Genomic DNA, 20,473 nt, shown 5'->3' on the forward strand with positions numbered 1-20,473 from the left:
TTTATTGGGGAAATAGAAAGGCTAAGTAGAGAACTCTAGAAGTTTGATCAAAAACGTCAGGAGTCACGTGAACGTTTTAGACGGGCGTCTAAAACGTTCACGTAATTTTCCCGTTTGTACTTCGGAGTCGAATATTTAACAACTTACAATTTCTGTCAAGCTTACGTGACACGTCGCAATATTTTTTTAGTGTTTTAAATAAAAATGCTAATAATTATAATTTTCCAACTCAACAAATCGAGGCAGAGTTATGGCAACTTATCATTTATCTAGCAGCATACTTGTTAGAAAGCGTAAAAACTTGTTTGAATTGAAATATGTTAGGCCTTGTACAATTAAGACGAATTTGATGAAATAAGTACGAGTATACAAAAATATAAATTCGCGGTACACCCGGGCTCACGAAGAAACAACTAATTATATTTCGACAAAACTCATACCCATATATAACGCCTGTTGTAGTATTGTTCAAACGACGTTTTTAATTCTTCGTGTGCCCCGGGTTAGCGAAAGGTGTGCAATTTATTAAAATTTGATTGTAAACGACTTTCTTGATTGCGTTAGCCGGCGGCCCGGCGAACTGAAAGCCCGCTAGCTTAACCGATTTTAACGTATGGTTCTCCTAGAACGTCGAGGTATTCCTGACAAATGCAAACCTTAAAACTAACAAACAAAACATTTTCAAAATATTTATATATGTATGTAAATATTTTGATGTTGTTTTATTCGTTCGTTTACATTTTTGTATTCTCTTGGAAGCCTTATCAGACGAAGTATCGTATTATTTCCCTTCTAAATATTACTTTTCCCCTCAAAAACATTCATCTTTGTTACTTTTTCACGTTCCCCAATAAAATAGAACTCTTTAACGGGAAAATTGTAATAGATTCAAATCGGGGAAATGGTTTTGCGATTTCTATATCTAATATTATGCAGAACGATAACCTAAGAAATGAAGCCTAAATATGAACGAGGAAATACTCTAGGCTAAATATGCGACGATTTTAAGAGCGAATTTAATAGTGCAAGGCTGCCATAATATTTTCAGATAAAAATTCCCTGATTTTTCCCCTAACCATTCATTCTTAGAGACTTTCCTTGACCTTTTTAAGGCCAAAATTATACCATTTTTAACTTACTTTTACTTTTAACTTGAAGTGTTTTATTGCAACCTTAGTTTTTTAGATCACCCTATAATATTCAGGATAAATTTAAACTCCCTGGCTGTTTAGGCCTATTTGAAAACTCCCGACAATTTATATATTTTTTAATTTAACTGACTTTTTAGGGATATTTTTAAATTCGCAGACTTAATATAATTGTTTTTAATTTTAGCCATATTTGTAAATTCCCCGACAATTTATCATTTTTTTAAAATTTCCCTGACTTCTTAGACCTATTTCGAAATTCCCCGAAGATTTATATTTGTTTAAAGTTCCCTGACTTCTTATCTAGACCTATTTGGAAATTCACCGACAATTTAGTTTTTTTAATATCCCTTACTTTTTAAGCTTATTTAAAATTCCCCGCAATTTATTTTTTTTTAAATTTCCCTGACTTTTTATACTTATTTTTAAATTCTACTGACTTTTTATACATTTTTAAATTTTACTGACTTTATATACTTTTTAATTTCACTGATTTTATATATTTCTTAAATTCCCCTGACTTTTATACATTTTAAATTTCCCTTACTTTTTATACTTGTTTTTAAATTTACCTTACTTTTTATACTTGTTTTTAAATTTACCTTACTTTTTATACTTGTTTTTAAATTTCCCTTACTTTTTATACTTGTTTTTAAATTTAACTTACTTTTTATCCCTATTGAAAAATTCCCCGTCAATTTATTATTTTTAATTTCCTCGACTTTTTACACATTCGGAAATTTCCCTAACTTGTGGCCACCCTGTAGCGTTTAATCCAAGTTTTAAGAAGGTAAATAGACGAACGTATCTGAACAAATACGCAACACAATAAATTTCAAGGTCAAACTGACTTTCGCCTCAAACTCAATATATAGTCATTCTCCCAGACTGGAAATAAGTATATTCTTGACCCGACCTTCAAAGAAAATGAAAAAAAATCGTAAAATAAAATATATGGAACCGAATCTTTTTCCTGGATTTCTGAAACGTGCCAAATACCAAATTAGAAAGCTAGTGATTTGTGACAGCGGTCAGATTGATTCGCGGTGAATTTATGGACCCTCGGCCGCCCGTTCAACCGTTAAAACGGGAATAATTTACGCAAAACGGCCAAAATGGAAGATAGCACCTTTTGAAACCAGTCAGCCGGAACGACTCAAATATTCTTCGCTGTTTATAGAAGGTATTTACGATAAATTTAGACAAGATGGGCGCCATAGCTCTAAGGCAGAGTCTTATGGGGGCAAGGGGAAAGCACTAGGCATTCCACTACAGCAACGATGACGTCACGAGAATACTGTCTGGAAGGAACCAAATTGGAATATATTGTTGTTTATCCCAAATCTTATTTCACAGCTTTGAAATTTTTTGAGGTTAAAATCATTTATTACGCTAGATTAGGGAGGTTTAGGAATTCACCGAGAAATGGCTACGCGTACGTCTAACGCAAAGATATTAAACTAAAGGAAATATATTTTAATGACGAATCAATTAGAATTAACCGAACAAGACGATTTTTTATTTAGTGCCTTTCAAACTGGACTATGTGCATCGTTTAATTTAAATCAATTTCAGTTTTACCATAGAGTCACTCTAACCTTGGAGCAACAACGTAGCTAGCCTTTAAACACGCTAACGCAGTGATGTGTACAAATTTCATTGGACGAGCCTTTACGCTGAACGTTTTACGGGCGGGGGGGGAGAAAATTTCCGAATTTTCCCCTTCCGACGGCAGTAGGCGCTAAAGCCTTTAACTAGAGCTCGGCGAAACAGATAAATTAACCGCTACAGTTTTGATTAACCATAAAAATTACGATTAACTGATAATCCATGGATATTATCCACGGCTATATAGAAATTTAACATGTAAAATAATCGGGTTTTTTTTTCGGATAATTTTCGTTTGTGGATAAAAATAAATAAAATTATTATTTCTTATCCAAACGCCGAGCTCTACCTTTAACCAATGAAAACTGTACGCAAGAAAATGCACGACTTTTGGCGGGTTGTGGGGTGCTGTGTTTGTTGCTCCTAGTTTTCACCCTTTAAATTTACTTTCCTTCCAAACAAATCCCCTGGTGGTAGGCCAACGTGTTCTGCTGTTGGCCTACCACCAGGGGATTTGTTTGGAAGGAAAGTAGATTTAAAGGGTGACAGGAAGAAGAAAACCTAGGCTTTTAAGTTCACATTGGGTGAATTGTTTTGGCCAAAACTAACCGCGTTCAGAAAGCTCGTGTAGAAAGGTTAATCGTCGAACTGGGTCCGGGTTTGTACAGAACCTGGATATCCTGGAAAACCTAGATAAGTCAGGGATCTGTAAAATGGAGGGAAAATGTCAGGGATTTAAATAATTTCGTAGAAAGTCTGGGATTTTAGTTAGTCAACCAAACCACACATTAACATAGAATTTTTGACCTAAAATAATGAAAAAAAAAGTCAAAAAATATAAACAAAAAGGTCAGGAATATTGGCAAACATTGGTCAGGGATAAACTGGAAAAGTCAGGAATTTTAGATAAGAAATTTTCCTGGCTTAACTAAAAAGGCTATTTAAAAAAAACCCAAAATTTCAATCTTAGTTGATTAATACCTTATTCGTGCATAACATGGTACTGTTATCGTTTCAAGCATTAAATCGAATTATTAAATTAAAATCAGCAGCACTGATAATCAAGTTTTATAATTTAAAAGTCTCGCGTCTAGTATTCCCAACGTAACTAAAAAACATTTGGCAAGAACTTGCAAACTTTAATTCCTAAAAAATCCTATATTTTTGAAATGTCCTATAACATTCTATATTTTTAACAAAATCCTATATTTTTGAAAATGTCCTATAACATCATATATTTTTAACAAAATCCCCAAAAAGTCCTATAAAATCCATCAATTTTACATTTTGTCCATTTCAAATCCCGCCACTCACAAGTCAGTTATATTGCTAGATTTAGCTATAGGATAAAATGCTAGATTTAGCTATAGTTTAAATTATTATATTTAGCTATAGGATAAATTACTATATTTAGCTATAGGATAAATTGCTATACAAAGTCATTCTAGTCTATACTTTTGTTATTGTTAACATGGTTAGCTACTAGTTTATTTTTGTGAAAGTCAAAGATTTATTTCACGAAATATAGATTTTGTTTTTAAATGCATAAAGTAATTGAAATAACATAAAGTGCTATACTTTTGAAAAAGTAATCCTATGAAGTCCTACAATTTTGGAAAAATAGACACATAAAATCCTAAAATTTTGAAAAAATAATGTTATAAAGTCCTATAATTTTGAAAAAATAGTCCTACAAAATCCTATAATTTAAAAAAAATAGTCCTATAAAATCTTATAATTTTGAAAAAATAGTCCTATAAGATAGTATAATTTTGAAAAAATAGTCCTAAAAAATAGTATAATTTTAGAAAAATAAAACTTATTTTTCCTATAAAAAAATTGAAGATTTGAGTGCGGACCCTGAACTTGCGTTAAAATTGGATTTCGAGGACAAGGTTTAGTCCCAAATTAAAGCGGTCTACATGCCTCTCTATGCTGCCATCTATGACCTTTTTTCCGTAATTAATTTGTGTCCCGAGGTTATCTCTACCGATAAACTCCAATTGAATTTGATTTATTGCTCAACTCGAGGTTTCAAACCTTAATCTAAACAAGAAGTGGCATCCCAATCAGTACCACGGATGCTCAAATGAAGAACTGGTTTTTAAAAAACTTCAAAACATTCTTTTTAGGCCCAACCAAGAATGCCTACTTATTTTTACTTGCGGAGAATGACTTTATTGAGTCGATTTTTAATAGTTTTGTAAATTTTTGGAAAAATTAAATGCGGAAAAATTTTCATAAAATTTGCGAATTGCGGAAAATTTTACACAAATCGGAAAAATAAGGGTTTTTAAAGTTTTTACCTTTTTATCGATATAAAATGTCTAATATCAGTGAACATACTACAAAACATTAATAGTGTTGCATTGTTAATCAGTTTAAACTAGTCTACAGGTTTAGTTTTACTTTCAGATTCGAAAAAATGAGGCGAAAATGCCGCTTTATTTAAATTTGCAAACAATATAATAGACTAATCATGGAATGAAACCTTTTTTTTAATTTTTTTCGTAAAAATCCGAAATTTTCCGAATTACAACACTAATTTTTAACGTTTGTTAATTATCGTACCAAATCCAAAAAATTATCGATTTCAGAAAACTGGAGGTAAATTTGTATTTTGTGCGAAATTCTAACGTTAAACTTGTGAAATCAAAATTTTTAATAACACTTAAAGTTCGACCGATTAAAAAATTGTTTTAAAGTCGCAGTTTTAACTGGTTTTCAACGAAATTAATCTTACATTATCGTACGCGCAAGTTGAATTACCTAAAAATGCGTACTATATTGAAATTATCGTACGTCCCAAAAATTAGCTCAAATTATCGAAGTGTACGATAATTATCGTAAGTTTGGCAATGCTGCTTCACGGTCTATAATAATACACCAACTTAAAAATTGTTAGTCATATTAAATGTAATATTATTATTATTATTATTATTATACCAAAGTGGCTTTAAAAGCATTTGTTTTATCTTTATTAAAATCATTATAATTTCCTACAAATTCACTGAACGTTCCTATAATAATAATAATCGGCTAGACTAATAATACCCAAGGCACCACCTTAGTCATCTAGCGACTTATAATGCCTTTAATCAGAGATAATTTATTATCTCTGCTTTAATTCAGGTGGCCGGGTTACAACGCGTAGGAGCCCTTCGTGCCACACGAACCAACAGCTACCTACACTAACTATTACCGTTAATCTCAACAAATTTTTATGGAAGGGGAAACCGAAGAACTGGCGGGAAAACCCTTTTAACCAGTGGGGAGAGAACTGGCAAACTTAACGGGGAAGGAGTTGTTCCGAGTTTTCACCCAGTGCCAAAAGCTCCTCTTGCTGCAAGGCGAAATTGCTAACCACTTCACCATTATGTTCCTCCACTCAGAAGCCAATCAAATCGTATCTTATTGGTTCCCTAAAAACGAACGTTTAACGAAGCGATTTTAGCTCTAACTATGAAAATCTGTCCGAAAGCGTATTTATTTCTGAAGAATGTGTTGCATCGATTGCTTAGACGCCCTGTTAAGCAGCGGTATTTATAAATAGTATCAGAGAACGTTAAACATTAAATCCAAAAATTTCCCCAAAACAGAAATCACTCTTCTTTTGATCTCAAAATCAGTATTCGCGTGACGTTATTGTATCTGTAGTGTTCCCCTTTTCCCCCTTAGCGACTAGCCTTCAAGCAACGGTCGCTATATTCACCAACAACAATAACGTTACCTATCGGCCTAAATTCGCTACTATTGTAACTTTTACCTAACAAAACTGGGTTAATTGTGTTTTAGTTCGCTACAAAACAATATCAGCTCCAAATTTTAAATATAAACCCTTATTTTTCTGTATATTTCCCCCTCCCATTTTGAAAATTGGTATAGTGTCTTAAATTATTTGTTACGAACGGGAAACATACACAATAAACTAATTATAACTTTGGACTAACAAATTATTTTCGAGAAAGTTTTTTATTAATTTTTTATAATTTACAAAAAAAAATTAAAAAAAATAAACCGGAATTCGAAAAAATAACAAAAAATTAATAATTAACCTAAAATATAATAAAAAATTTAGCCATACAGATTTTAAACTTTTTTGGAAATCGTGCGTCGCCATCATAGATATAAGAAATGTATATAAAGGTCTTGATAAATTTCGGGGCGTCTAAGCCTAACATAAAATACGGAATTGACACCTAGCAGACACCGAGGAAGGCACGTGACCAAGAGCGCGAGCTCTCTTAGCATTTTAGTACTAAGTGCTTGACCTTTCCGCCGGCCGTAGTCTTTAGACACCATCTGTTGGTGACTTTTAGTATAATTTTTAAGTAGAAGACAATGGCTCTCGCGACGATAGCACGAGCTTTCTTAGCGATAGATAGCGCCTTATAAGGATGGCCTGAAGAAATTACGTGTTTCTGCTAGCTGTCACCTCCGTATTCACTCCCTTTGAAATATTTTATCTAGACCTTTATATACGTTTCCTATATCTATGGTCGCCATGTAAATAAGACTTGAAATTTTCTACTATACACTGTTACAGTGTATAGTCGTGTGTTTTTTTAGTTTAAATAGTTTAAAAGAAAAAAACAAATACGACTATGTTCTTCATAAAAACGGTCATTTCACATAGTTGCCATAATAGTTTCAGATAAAATTTCCCTGATTTCTCGCCGATAATTCTAGATTTTTCCTGTCCTTTTTATGGCGAAAATTAAACCATTTTCATCTTATCCAAAGTTTATTAATTGACTTCAGTTTATATTTCATTATAACAATTATTTTTAACTTAAAAAATATTGCAAGCTTAGTTTTATAAAAATTTAAGGTAAGTTCACTGACTTTTTACAAGTTCTTATAATTGCCCTGAAATTTCCTCGACTTCTTAGGCCTATTTACAAATTTCCCTGACTCATGACTACCCTGTTTAAAAACAATAAAAATTCTGACAAATTCCCAGCACCAATTCTAAAACATCCGACAAATAATAATTGTAGTCCCTTTCGAAAAAATAATACCAAAAAAAAGCGAAGAATAACTATCACAATTAGACAGCACACTGATATGCAACCACGATTATGAAACAACGGGTTGTCAAATATTAGACAGGTAAATGTCCAGCCCAGATTTGAAACATAAAAGGAAGACCGGAAATAAGCCTAACTAAACTCGGTACTTAATGTTTTCCACAATTACCGCGAAAGATTTTCTCCGATAAAAACTTTTGGTAAAAACCATCCAAACGTCTCCAGTAATAAAGGCGTTCGTTAGGGGGCGTAAAATTACTGTTACAATTGCCCGACATAAACATGATGCCTTACAGCCCACAGCCAGAACAATACCATTTCAAAACCTTCAATAAGGGTAGGAGGCTAATAAATCACCGTTAAACGGAACCCTTATTCATCATAAAACGTTAAAAAAAAACTAAACAAAGAATCCAGCAATTAGGGGCTAGAAAGTTGTCCAAAAGGTGTAAACGTGGGTCGCGTGTAATTTGTCCATCGTGACTTTAAACCGTAAATCGCGACGGGGTTTTCAACGCTCGGATGGATTTGACAAAAACCAATTAAGATAGACACGCTGCAGTTTTGATAAAACTAGCCTTAACCACATTTTTGAGTGAAAACTTACGGAACACGTCAAATCAAATGAGAGTTGAACGACCAGTCGGACCCTGTTACGCTTGAAAGTTTTTTGCGTCGAAAAACCGTGTAGCAGACTATTCTCTACGGCTTGCGTGGACCACTAAGTACGACGGAGCACGTGCGGATTGGCAACTACAGTTATTTTATCCCGTAGCCATTGGTATCACGTTCGCTAATCCCGTTCGTTACTTATTACTCCTTGCTCGCGCGCTTAGCGAAAAAAGGGCCGATAATAAGGAAATGTGGTGTTTAAAAAAGGAAGCAAAAAGTAAAAACCGCCTAGAGTATCGTTCTTCCGTACGCGTTTTTTTTACTTTTTATTATTTTGGTATTATTTTCAATGTCATGGTCGTTAAAACGTCAAAACTTTTTATAGTTCAATAGAAATTTAATGAACCACTCAATTTTAAGCTCGCTTTTTTCCCGTTAAATAAAAAAGGGGATAAACTGGAGTGGGAATTAGTTGGCGTAACTGTTTTATAACGTTTTGAATGCTTTACAGGCCATAAAGTTTTCGAAGTATTTAAAAAGCGGGAAAAACTATAATTAAAACGCGAACTTAACGCGGAAGACTCGAGGTTCCTTCAGTTGGAATGTTTCTGTATTTATAATTATTATTATTCAGCTTCTTTGGAGGGTGACTGTGGTTTTCAAACAATTTTCGAATCCTTAAATGTTATAATTATTTGAGCAAATTTTTCGTGACGCGGTGGTTAGTTTCTTGATACAATAAAATCTAGAGGAATTTTTTGTCTTAAGTAAATAAATGAACAGCCCCGTTATACCTTTTTGGGTTTGTAGCGTTTATTAACCGAGTCGCTTTAAATTATTGCCCTACTTAGTTACAGTCTTTGAGGGTCTAAATTGATGTTTTCGTTTATGGAGACCTAAAATGTAAAAACCTACTAACCCATGGCCATAAATGTTAGCATAAGTCTGTAATATTTTTAAATATTACACTTCAGGGCCCCCATAGGTTCTATAATTCCTATATTTTCAACAATGTCCTATTTATAATATATTGTTTAGCAAAATCTCCAAAAAGTCCTATAAAATCCTATAATTTTGGTATTTTGCCCATTTCAAATCCCGCCACTCACTTGTCAGTTAAATTGCTAGATTTAGCTTAGGATAATTTCCTATACAAAGTCATTCTAGTATTTACTTTTGTTATTGTTAACCTGGTTATAGCTATTAGTATATTTTGTGATAAAATGATTAAATAGTTTCTATTTTTAAATGAAAATCAAAGATTTATTTCACTAAATATAGATTTAGTTTTTAAATGCATAAAGTTAGTAAATGAAATGGCATATAGTCCTATTAAATCCCTTAATGTTTAAAAAAATAGTCCTATAAAGTCCTATATTTTTAGAAATATAATCCTATTTTTCCTATAAATTCTTTTGAAGATTTGAGTACTGTACTTAGAATCTAGATGCAAAATGTTTACTGAGATCAGTTACAACACAAACTCTAACGGGCTTCGACGCAATTTTCCATAAACAATATAGAAAAGGAATATCAGCTTGTTCGGTTTATTGTATCTGGATGCTATAGGCCTAATATTAAATGTATTATTTAAGCCATATATATATATATATATATATATATATATATATATATATATATATATATATATATATATATATATATATATATATATATATATATATATATATATATATATATATATATATATATATATATATATATATATATATATATATATTCAATGAGGTAGAATAGAGATGAGTTGGGAATAAATAGAGGTACAACTAAATCTGGCTGGCGCGGGACCAATTTCGTTCAATAAAGGAGCCTTTATCAACTTTATCGTTCTACCGTGGCGGCATCTGTCTCTAGTGGTGGCAACTATATTGCAATTGAATTTTTTCGTGAATCTGATGCGAAATTGAAATGTATGATTACTCGTAACAAACAAACCTTTGAAGTTGCTTAAAAATAATTTTATTCTGACATCACGATCCTTTTTAACTAAATTTACGGTGAGTTCGCTAATAATTATTTATTTTTAGCCATATAACTTTACAAAATATAGATGGCGCTACCGCCTAATTATAAAGATGAATTTCGTACAGTCTTATCAGAACAGGTCCCGCGTAACCATGGCAACCGAAATCGTAATTGCAATTCTAGCAGTATTATTCCAAATTCAATGGTTCACACAGGCCTTACTTAGCAACCAGTATTAATCTTTATGGCGTGATTGTATTTTTTTATGAAGCAGGATACACGACGACGAAGTATTAAAGCATAGACTGGAGTCCAATGAGCCTTTTACCATGGTTGTAGTATCGTCCAATCACTTCATGTACCCTGATTTATCGCAAAAATATAGACACAATTTTTTTTATCCTTCCACGGCCAACTTCTAGTGAGAGTAGCAGTGGATCTAAGTTGGCCGTGATCCTTCATAACTAGCCGCCGAACCGTCTTCGTGTTGCTTCCAAAACCACCAGTTAGTTGTCGTGTGACTGTGGCTCTAGTCAAGACTAGACCAATGGAATAATTAGGCTCCTTCTACGTAGACACGGCCAACTTTGATCACGCGCTGTTCGCGCTACTACGGCCAACACATTCGTCGAAATTCCGCGAGCAAGGATTTTCCCCCTATAAACTGTACTATAACGTGTAGGAGTTCAGCGCCACGCTCGGTGGTTATATTGTCCCCAATGTAAAAACTATACTAAAAATAATAATCCGCTAGGGGCGCTGACGTCATACACATCTTTTGCTCATAGGTTAACACAGGAACGTCAACGAATGAGATGGCCGCTGTAGCGCGAGAGATGCGCGATAAATCAAAGTTGGCCGTGACGTAGATGACCTTTAGTTTGGTCACGCGACTAGCGGCGAAAGTTTCTTATTAGATAATTCAATGGAATTCATGGAACAAGACTAGTAGCTTTTACAAAATATTTTCGAAGTTTAGTAAGCTTGTTTACTTACTTTTATACCCTAACGTGGCGACGTATTTCCACGCGCAAATTGAAATCGACCAATAGGCGTTTCTATAAAATACGGGAGGTCACGTGTAAAGGTTTTTCTACGTCACTAGCTATAGTTATTGACAGGAATCCATACCTCTACTTGGAATGCTTATCCTGGCGTATCGCGTATGGTAAGTTCACTCTGACGGCCTACGAGTGAAAAAATCCCCTCTCACGTTGTTGTTTGTTAAGTTAACATAGTGACGTCAAAAAAACCGTCAGCCACATCGAGACGAAACTCTGCCGCGATCATAGATATAAGAAATGTATACAAAGGTCTAGATAAATTTCGGGGCGTCTAAGCCTAACATAAAATACGGAATTGACACCTAGCGGACACCGAGGAAGGCACGTGACCAAGAGCGCGAGCTCTCTTAGCATTTTAGTACTAAGTACTTGACCTTTCCCCAGGCCATAGTCTTTAGACACCATCTGTTGGTGACTTTTAGTATAATTTGTAAGCAGGAGACAATGGCTCTCGCGACGATAGCACGAGCTTTCTTACCGATAGATAGCGCCTTATAGCCTGCAGAAATTACGCGTTTCTGCTAGCGGTCACCTCCGTATTCACTCCCTTTGAAATATTTTATCTAGACCTTTATATACGTTTCCTATATCTATGGCCACGATAAGCATTCCAAGTAGAGATATGGATTCCTGTTATTGAAGATAGAGAGCAAGCGCTGGAGTCGATAAAGATTTTGAAGTCCTCGTGCGAAACGCGCGTGCCAATAAAGTACTAAAAAGCTTAAGCTCGTGACGCGGAGAAAAACGTTTTTATACATTTATAGAAACATCTATTTGGTGGGTCTTAAAATTTATTTTGCTCGAGGAAAATACTTCGGCATGTTATGGTATAAAAGCAGGTAAATAAGCCTGTAATTTCCAGTAATTATAAGTGTCATATGACAGCTCAAACACGTCTAATTAACTAGTTATTTGCCGAATTCTGTCATGTTGGCATCGAAGCAGGTTGCCACGTTAAATTTGATTCGTGCGCGCTGGTTCGCGAAGAAGGTTCCGGGGAGTAGTTGTGACTGATAAAGTTTTGCTAGCTTTTGTAATAAACCCGGATACGCGATTAAGAAGAAAGTGATTGGACTTTACTACAGCAATTACATAACAGGGTTGCCACGGTACCTGTAAAACCTGGAATTCCAGGAAAAGTCAGGGAATTTGAATATGGGTATAAAAATTAGGGAAATGTCAGGGAATTTAAGTTCAGTTACAAATAGGAAACTTTTACTAAACTATAGGTTAAAAAATACAATCTTGGCACAAAATAAGTCAAGGAAAATCTCAGGAGATGGTCAGTGAAAACCTGGAAAAGTCAGGAAATTTGATTGTAAAAAAACTGTGGCAAGTACATGCGGTTGCAGTCCTCGCTTACAATTTCGTCGTCGCGAGTCCTGCTGTAGCAAAAATAATAATTTATTAATTAAATGTTAAAATTATATTCTGCAGGGATATTTACTTTCCATTTTTCCCACTGTTAATGGATACAATTTTCTTCTGAAAAGCACATTTTTTTCAAGCAAATGACATAAGCAGTATGTGGATTTGGGTAGCACCCTCGTAAAATATAAATACTATATACCTCTGATAACAGTAAACAGAAATATGATCACGAACATTTATCAGACCACAGTTAAATCATACTCAGAAGTACACTTAAATTGTGTTGTCACTCTCGGAAACAGTGTCAGTCAAATTTAACACGGGAATTGATAGGGAAGAAACTAACATTTTATCATTGATAATATTGCCAAAGATAGAGTTGCTATATTTTCTATGGGGATGTCAAGCTTCCGCCAATACTCACTGGTGGCGCTACAGTCTATAACGAAGTAGATAATTTCAAGCTGCCACCCTCCTGCGAGGTATAATTAAATATCGTTCAGAGCAGGAATCCATACCTCTACTTGGAATGCTTATCCTGCCGTATCGCGTATGGTAAGAGGACTCTGACGGCTTTGGTCCCGCCTACGCGCGCTCTCCTCTCACGTTGTTGTTTGTTAAGTTAACATAGTGACGTCAAAAAAACAGTCCGCCACATCGAGACGAAACTCTGCCGCCATAAGCATTCCAAGTAGAGGTATGAATTCCTGCTCTGAGATATACTCTCGCGGCAGGTTTGTTTTTGCAATGTTTAAGACTGTCGCGCCACTAGTGTGTAATGACGGAAGCTTGATCTTTCCTGCTAGGGTTATACTCACTTCAAAAAGTAATTAAACGTGATTGTAAAAGTCATCATCCAGACGATGCATTAAGCAATAATAAGTCAAACAAATCCAAATAAAGGCGGTTTCTTTTCGCCGGTTCTCAGACTCTTTTTACCCTCAAACATTTAATTTGCCTGTTCCGGGGTGATAATTATTCCAGCCCACAAACTATTCGCTTGTTCCGGAGTATTAGGGCTACTCTTTTTACTCCTTCTGGAAAGGAGGTGTAAAGGAGTAAATCGGATTTTGTCGTCTGCTAGCCCAAAATGTATCTGCTAAAAATGCCTAATCATCCGGAACAAGCGAATAGTTTATGGGCCGGAGTATTTCCTATCCCCAAAACAGGCGAATGAAACGTTTTAAGGTAAAAAGAGTACACTTGTAGTCCGAGTACAGGCGAAAAGAAACCAACAAAATTTTGGAAAAACGTTTTTACTCCGACTCGAACTATTCTATTCGCCATCACAGAATTGTTGATTTTATAAAAGGTCTTTACGCTTGCCCAACTTGTTGAAATGTTGCCCTGGAATAGTTCAGCCAATGTCTAAGAATGAGTTCATAAACTCTTTAGTGGGAGAGAAAACGGCTCCCCAGCTGAAGCGGGGAGGCAACATTTCAACAAGATGACCAAGGTTATTTTATAAAAAGAACTATCGGAGTAAAATGACGCCATAGCGTTACTCTTCTTAACCTACTCCAAAATCCCGGAACACCACCTTAAGACTCTCAAATTCTCTAACTTTTATCAATCTAAAATGCTAATACCGCCAAGGCCTAATCAAGAATATATTTATTTATACCATAAGTCTATAAGATGTTTCCATACGTTTGTCACTTTGGGGAATAGTTTACTGAGAGCTACAGTAGTAATGAAGTGCCGTCATCACAAGAAGAAAGTATCCCCCTAGCGAGGCGCTGTCAAAGGCTACGTGTGACGCGGGAGCAAGTGGACGCAAAACGGTGACGAAGCCCGTATGCAGTCTGTCTTGCGAATAGTTCTCAGTAAAACTTTTGTATGTGAAGATTAGGACGTGACACACTTATGTAACAATATTAATTATTGTACCAAATCCAAAAAATATCGATTTCAGAAAATTGGAGGTAAATTTGTATTTTGTGCGAAATTCTAACGTTAAAGTTGTGAAATCAAAATTTTTAATAACACTTAAAGTTTGACCGAATAAAAAATTGTTTTTAAGTCGCAGTTTTAACTGGTTTTCAGCCAAATTAAGAAAAATATCTTACATTATCGTACGCGCAAGTTGAATTACCTAAAAATGCGTACTATATTGAAATTATCGTACGTCCCAAAAATTAGCTCAAATTATCGAAGTGTACGATCATTATCGTAAGTCTGGCAATATGCTGCATCACGGTCTACAATAATACCATATGTAACATAATCACTCATAAGTATACCATAAAAGCATTTTGGTTAATGAAACCTTGTTCACGGGATATGACGTAAATTACGTCACTTTCCATTTCCGTGACGAAATACGCGTCATCAACTTTACTGATTGGAAACGGAAGTTAGTGAGAATTCCTCGCGCGTTTCTGGCTTTGCCCATGTCAAGTTTAGCTCGTGCCTCGCGATCACATGATTTCATTTCCATGGTAACCTTTTCAATAGAGCAAGGATTATAAGCATTTTTGCATTTTTGGGTCCGCTTAATGTATGTTCCGCGTGAAACAAGGTCTCATTGAATTTTTTTCAATGGAAATGTCATACAGAGGCATACTTATGAGTAATTATGGTGCATATGATAATACTAAGCTAAGCTAATATCTAAGATAACATAAGTTTGAGACGTTTTTTAGCGTTGTTTCTAAATCCTCTCATGCTCGAGGAGTAAGATTTCCCCCCCCCCCCTAACTAAAAATCAAATGATTGTTTCATTAAAAGTGATGTCTTCCATAACGCGACTGAAGCGAACTCCGGTGACTCTGATGACTTTTAAACTTAGTGATCTTAAATTTACAATTATTTTGTTTTATAAAACGGACTTTTTACAAATTCTGTTAATTCCCCTGGTTTTTTATGTATATTGCCTGACTTGTGGCAACCCTGTTTAAAAAAAATTTAAGTCAACGAATTTCACATTTACGCCACTATGGCTGATTGGCGCTAGTTACGTTTAAAAACAATTCGTAGTGAGTGTCAGCAGACCATTTTTCGAATTAGTTAATATTGCTTTTCGACCGGATGTTCAATCTTAATATGGTGGTATTTACGGTTCGCCAACATTAATTGTATATATGTGTAAATAATTTCTTCAGAGTTTTAAAGGGAATATAAACTAAATATAAAGATCGCCTGCTAACATAACTTGTTTATTTAACTAGCGCAAGTATCCCTAGCTTACTTTAAAACTAGTGGAAAGTTTTTTAAATTTGTCGATTTTTAGATTTAGCTTATACTGTTTTTCAACCGGATGTTCAATCTTAATATGGCGGTATTTCCGCTCGTAGCGAGTTTTAGCAGACAATTTTTCGATTTAGTGTATACTCCCTTTTAAATACACGGTTTTCCTAACTTAATCAGCAAAATAAGGGTAATTTAAACGTAAAAACTAATTATCATTTGAACCCCTACAGGCGGAAGAAACTAAACTAGCGGCGGAGAAATCTTTCGAAGAGTGTTCGGACGTGGCCCGTCAAGAAATCAAAAGGTTCCACCGGCAACGCGTTCAGACGTTCGGAGGCGCGATAGAGAAATTCGCGGAATTCCAAGTGAAAAACGCGCGCGACGTTTGCGCCCTCTTGGCCAAATCGTTGAACCAAATCGTGCAACAACAAGCCAAGGATGAACCGTTACCCTTCTCAAAAGGTTGATAATAGATCTAACTACGTTGATTATAAATAATAATAATAAAGAATATTACGAAGTATTATTAGTTAACCAACCAAAAGGGACCATTATTAAATATATATAAGAAATAAAAACCTTGTTACTGACCGAAATAAAAATGCGTTCCCGCTTCGAAAAGAAAGTTCGTACGTGTATAAATTATTTCCAATAAAATGCAAAAAAAAATCATATCTGATCAAAAAAAATAGTTAATATTTATCAACAAAATAGGCTTGAAATGATTAAAGGTTTTTAGACTGCATTATTAAAAAAAGAACACTTTTGTTTGAAATGTTTTTCAATAAAATAATATCGTTACTAATTGTTGTTTGGGAATTTTTTGTGATTATACATCTGGTCTGAAGTAGGTCTTACGTGACGTCACTGATTTTCTGTATTTACGTTCTGTCAGAAGTCCATAATAACCCCTTTTAGTTGGAAGTAATCATAGACGAATAAAATATTATCCATGACCTCTATACAGTAGTATCGCTCTGTAGCTTTGAGCTATGGCCGCCATTTTTATAGCAGTTTTTTTTTCTATAGAAAAAAATATGGATGACGTCGACAAACGTCACGTAGGTATTACTCTATTCTCTCTAAAACGCGTCTTCTCAACTTAAGAATCGACTAATAATGCCATAAGTTTCGTTTTTTTAAAAGTTCTTTAAAACTGTATTCTAGTGATAAAAACATAATTATAATAGTGAGAGCACATGGTGATACATTGTTCGAAATTGGTATACTGCTCTGAAAATTAATATACACGTGCCTTGAACTATACTCTCGACTACCTAAATTTTATTTTTCAAAAAAACCGACTGGAAAAACTTTTATAAGCAAAAAACGCCCTTGTTGTCGAGGAAGCGTGCATCTTAGTATTTAGAGTTTTTAAAATGAATGTTCGAAGTTGCACCACATCTCCGCAACTTTAGTGGAGAAAAACGAAAAATCGTTAAAAACGTCAAGTAAAAAAAATATTTAGATGTGGTTCCATATCAGGTTTTAAAAGTACTGTTACACGTATCACCTTAAAAAATTTCATAACTTTTCCACCTTTACCACCCGAGATACACGCAATTTACCATTTTTACCTATGGAGAAAAATGAAAAATGGTAAAAAACGTCAAGTAAAAAAAATACCTCGATGTGGTTCCATATCAGGTTTTAAGTAGCACTTTGACACGTATTACCATTAAAAAATTCATAACTTTACCACCTTTACCACGCGAGCTACACGCGATTTACCATTTGTATTCCTTAAGTTGCGGAGATACGGTGTAACTTAGAACATTTCATTTTAAAAACACAAGTAAACTAAGATGCGCGCGTCCTCGGCAACAACGGCATTTTTGGCTTATAAAAGTTTTTCCAGTCGGTTTTTTTTTGAAAAATAAAATTTAGGTAGTCGAGAGTATAGTTCAAGGCACGTGTATATCAATTTTCAGAGCTGTATACCAATTTCGAACAATATGGGTATATTTTGTAACCATGCGCTCTCACTATAAAATAATATATACGCATACATGTATAAAAAGTGTTATTTTTTGGAGCGCGCACTTCGTAATATTTCCGTGTAGAGGGTCTCGCGCGAGCTCAACAAAAACAAAAATATGCGCGAGCTCTCTAACTTTAATTGCACGATGAATCTAACGTAATCACGTGACCTCTCGTATTTTATATAAAGAGCTATTCTATACACTAATTTTCTCTAGTTACAATGTTTCTTTGTATAGAAAAATGTACATAAGGATTCGAACCTTTGGCATTTCGTTACAAGAGCTTAAGCTTCAACTACAATTAACAACGGCAGATGTCGCCACTACGTCGACAGAAAGGCATTGCTTTTACATCTTATTTTATAGCTAATGACTAATTTACTTTTACATCTTATAACGAAACTGTTAATCTAAAAAACATACCCCCCCCCCAAAAAAAAAGGTTAAATATTATATTTTTTATGTTATTTAAAAGATTATACTGGCGTTTTACAAATGAAGTATGAATTCCTGGTGATATCCTAATCTTGGATTTTTTTCAGCCCTATTTCCAGTACTCGTGCGGAAAGCTATTAAAATTCAACCGCCGTTTGCCCTACAGTATGGTTGAAGTAACGGTTACTCAAGCTCGTGAAGAAAATCGGGATGTTCATTTACATAAAACATTAGATGTTTTCGTTCCAAAAGGTTTGTTATAAATATCTAGTAAATCCCGAGTAAGCTGAAAAGCTATTCGCGACCGAAACGAGTCTAGGTGGCGTATCGGCGCTAGCTTCTCCGAGGTTGCGCTTATGATCTAGCGTCTGCTACAGAATAATTAAAAAGACATAAGAATGTTTTTTCTTTAACCATGGACAGTAAATCTAGGAGGATTCAAGTAAACTGACAAGGAGACTACCCGAGGTGGTTATCACCGATTTTGTTGTAACTCGGGGGTTAGGTAGACCTTATGGTAGTATGAAAATTTCCAAAGGGAAAAGTTGCAATGGGCTTTAGTTTTCCCATGGCAACTGAAAATTTTTTTGATCTCTCAAAACCAAAAAACTCCATTTAAAAAAGCATGGGATTTTCTCGGTTTCACAGGGTACTTAATTACTTAAAAAATTTGAAAAAATTAAATTAAAATGAATTTGACCAATTTTGGGTAAAATTGATCAATTATTTTGGCTAAAATTGATCAATTTTGGTTAAATTTTAACAAAATTTGGGTAACCGAGAAAATCCCATGCTTTTTTAAATGGAGAGATCAAAAACATTTTCGGTTGCCATAGGAAAACTGAAGCCCATTGCAACTTTTCCCTTTGGCAATTTTCATTCTACCATAAGGTCTAAATAACCCCCGAGTTTCAACAAAATCGGTGATAACCACCTCGGGTAGTCTCCTTGTGAGTTTTCATATTCCTAGAATAAATTAAGAGGACAGGTTTTCGATAGCCTTCCACAGTGCATTTTATTTCTCCCCGCGTATCAATCAGCTCGAGCACGGCCTTCTCGAGAACCTAGGATAAGTGGTCCATGGGACTACTTTATTAATTCTTAAATTTTCATAAAAATTGAAATGGGACAGGTTTAACCAAAGAGGGCGTAGCGATAGCTATCGGATGTGAATTTGAAAATTGCTATTTTAGAATGCAGATTGTCAATCCATGGTTCTACAGTAAAGACTTAAAGCAAGTGGTGGCTCCTGTCTAGTTGCATTCGCTCGCACTAGATATCATTAGTGTAATAATCAAAACAAGTTGAGTAAGCATCAAAATCTAGCTCAAAAGGTGTGGCAAATTGGGAGCTTCTCGCGTTGATTATTAACTTATTAAAACGTAGTTTCAAGAAACTAATAGATTGCAGACAACTCGCCTTTAGCTTTAAGTCTAAAACTTGGCGGAATCCGCCCGTGGCGGCCTCTCCCGCTAATTTAACTAAAAAGGGCTACCTTCGTTTTGAATAAAGAATATTGTTAAAAGACGGCGTTACTGACTAATCCCCCAGTTTCAAATCGTCGCGTGGAATACCATTGCAAAAATCGTTCTACTTTCTGATTTCTATGGTGTATACCTATATAGTTTTCTGACAAAACTAATAAAGCCATTGGTCTATTATAAAACCATATGTAACATAATTACTCATAAGTATGCCTCTGTATAATATTTCCATTGAAAAAAATCCAATGAGACCTTGTTTCACGCGGAACATACATTGAGCGGACCCAAAAATGCTAAAATGCTTATAATCCTTGCGCTATTGAAAAGGTTACCATGGAAATGAAATCATGTGATCGCGACTCACGAGCAAAACTTGACATGGGCAAAGCCAGAAACGCGAGAGGAATTCTCACTAACTTCCGTTTCCCATCAGTAAAGTTGATGACGCGTATTTCATCACGGAGTTCTAAGTGACGTACTTTACGTCATATCCAGTGAACAAGGTTTCATTAAAGAAAATGCTTTTACGGCATACTTATGAGTGATTATGTTGCATATGAT

The 20,473-nt window shown here is 34.7% G+C and overlaps 2 protein-coding genes across 3 annotated transcripts in view; one reads left to right on the forward strand and one right to left on the reverse strand.

The window, feature by feature from the left end:
* Nucleotides 1-16,784, forward strand: part of LOC149962153 (sorting nexin-6-like) — a 34,575-nt gene extending 17,791 nt beyond the window's left edge. The window contains exon 10 of one of the 2 annotated variants that reach the window (XM_090178995.1): nt 16,242-16,784. In XM_090178995.1, coding sequence (XP_090035121.1) covers nt 16,242-16,478 — 237 coding nt within the window. In that variant the 3' untranslated portion in view covers nt 16,479-16,784. The remainder of the gene's footprint in view (nt 1-16,241) is intronic. The other variant, XM_090178986.1, reaches the window with a different exon arrangement.
* The window catches only part of LOC149962154 (uncharacterized), a 31,282-nt gene continuing 20,052 nt past the window's right edge, over nt 9,244-20,473 (reverse strand). The window contains exon 16 of the mRNA XM_090178875.1: nt 9,244-9,266. The gene's annotated coding sequence lies outside the window, so the exon portion shown is untranslated. The remainder of the gene's footprint in view (nt 9,267-20,473) is intronic.

Source organism: Leiobunum rupestre, chromosome 1, assembly GCF_980474605.1.
Source record: "Leiobunum rupestre chromosome 1, qqLeiRupe1.1.hap1, whole genome shotgun sequence".
In the NCBI taxonomy this organism is placed as follows: domain Eukaryota; kingdom Metazoa; phylum Arthropoda; class Arachnida; order Opiliones; family Sclerosomatidae; genus Leiobunum; species Leiobunum rupestre.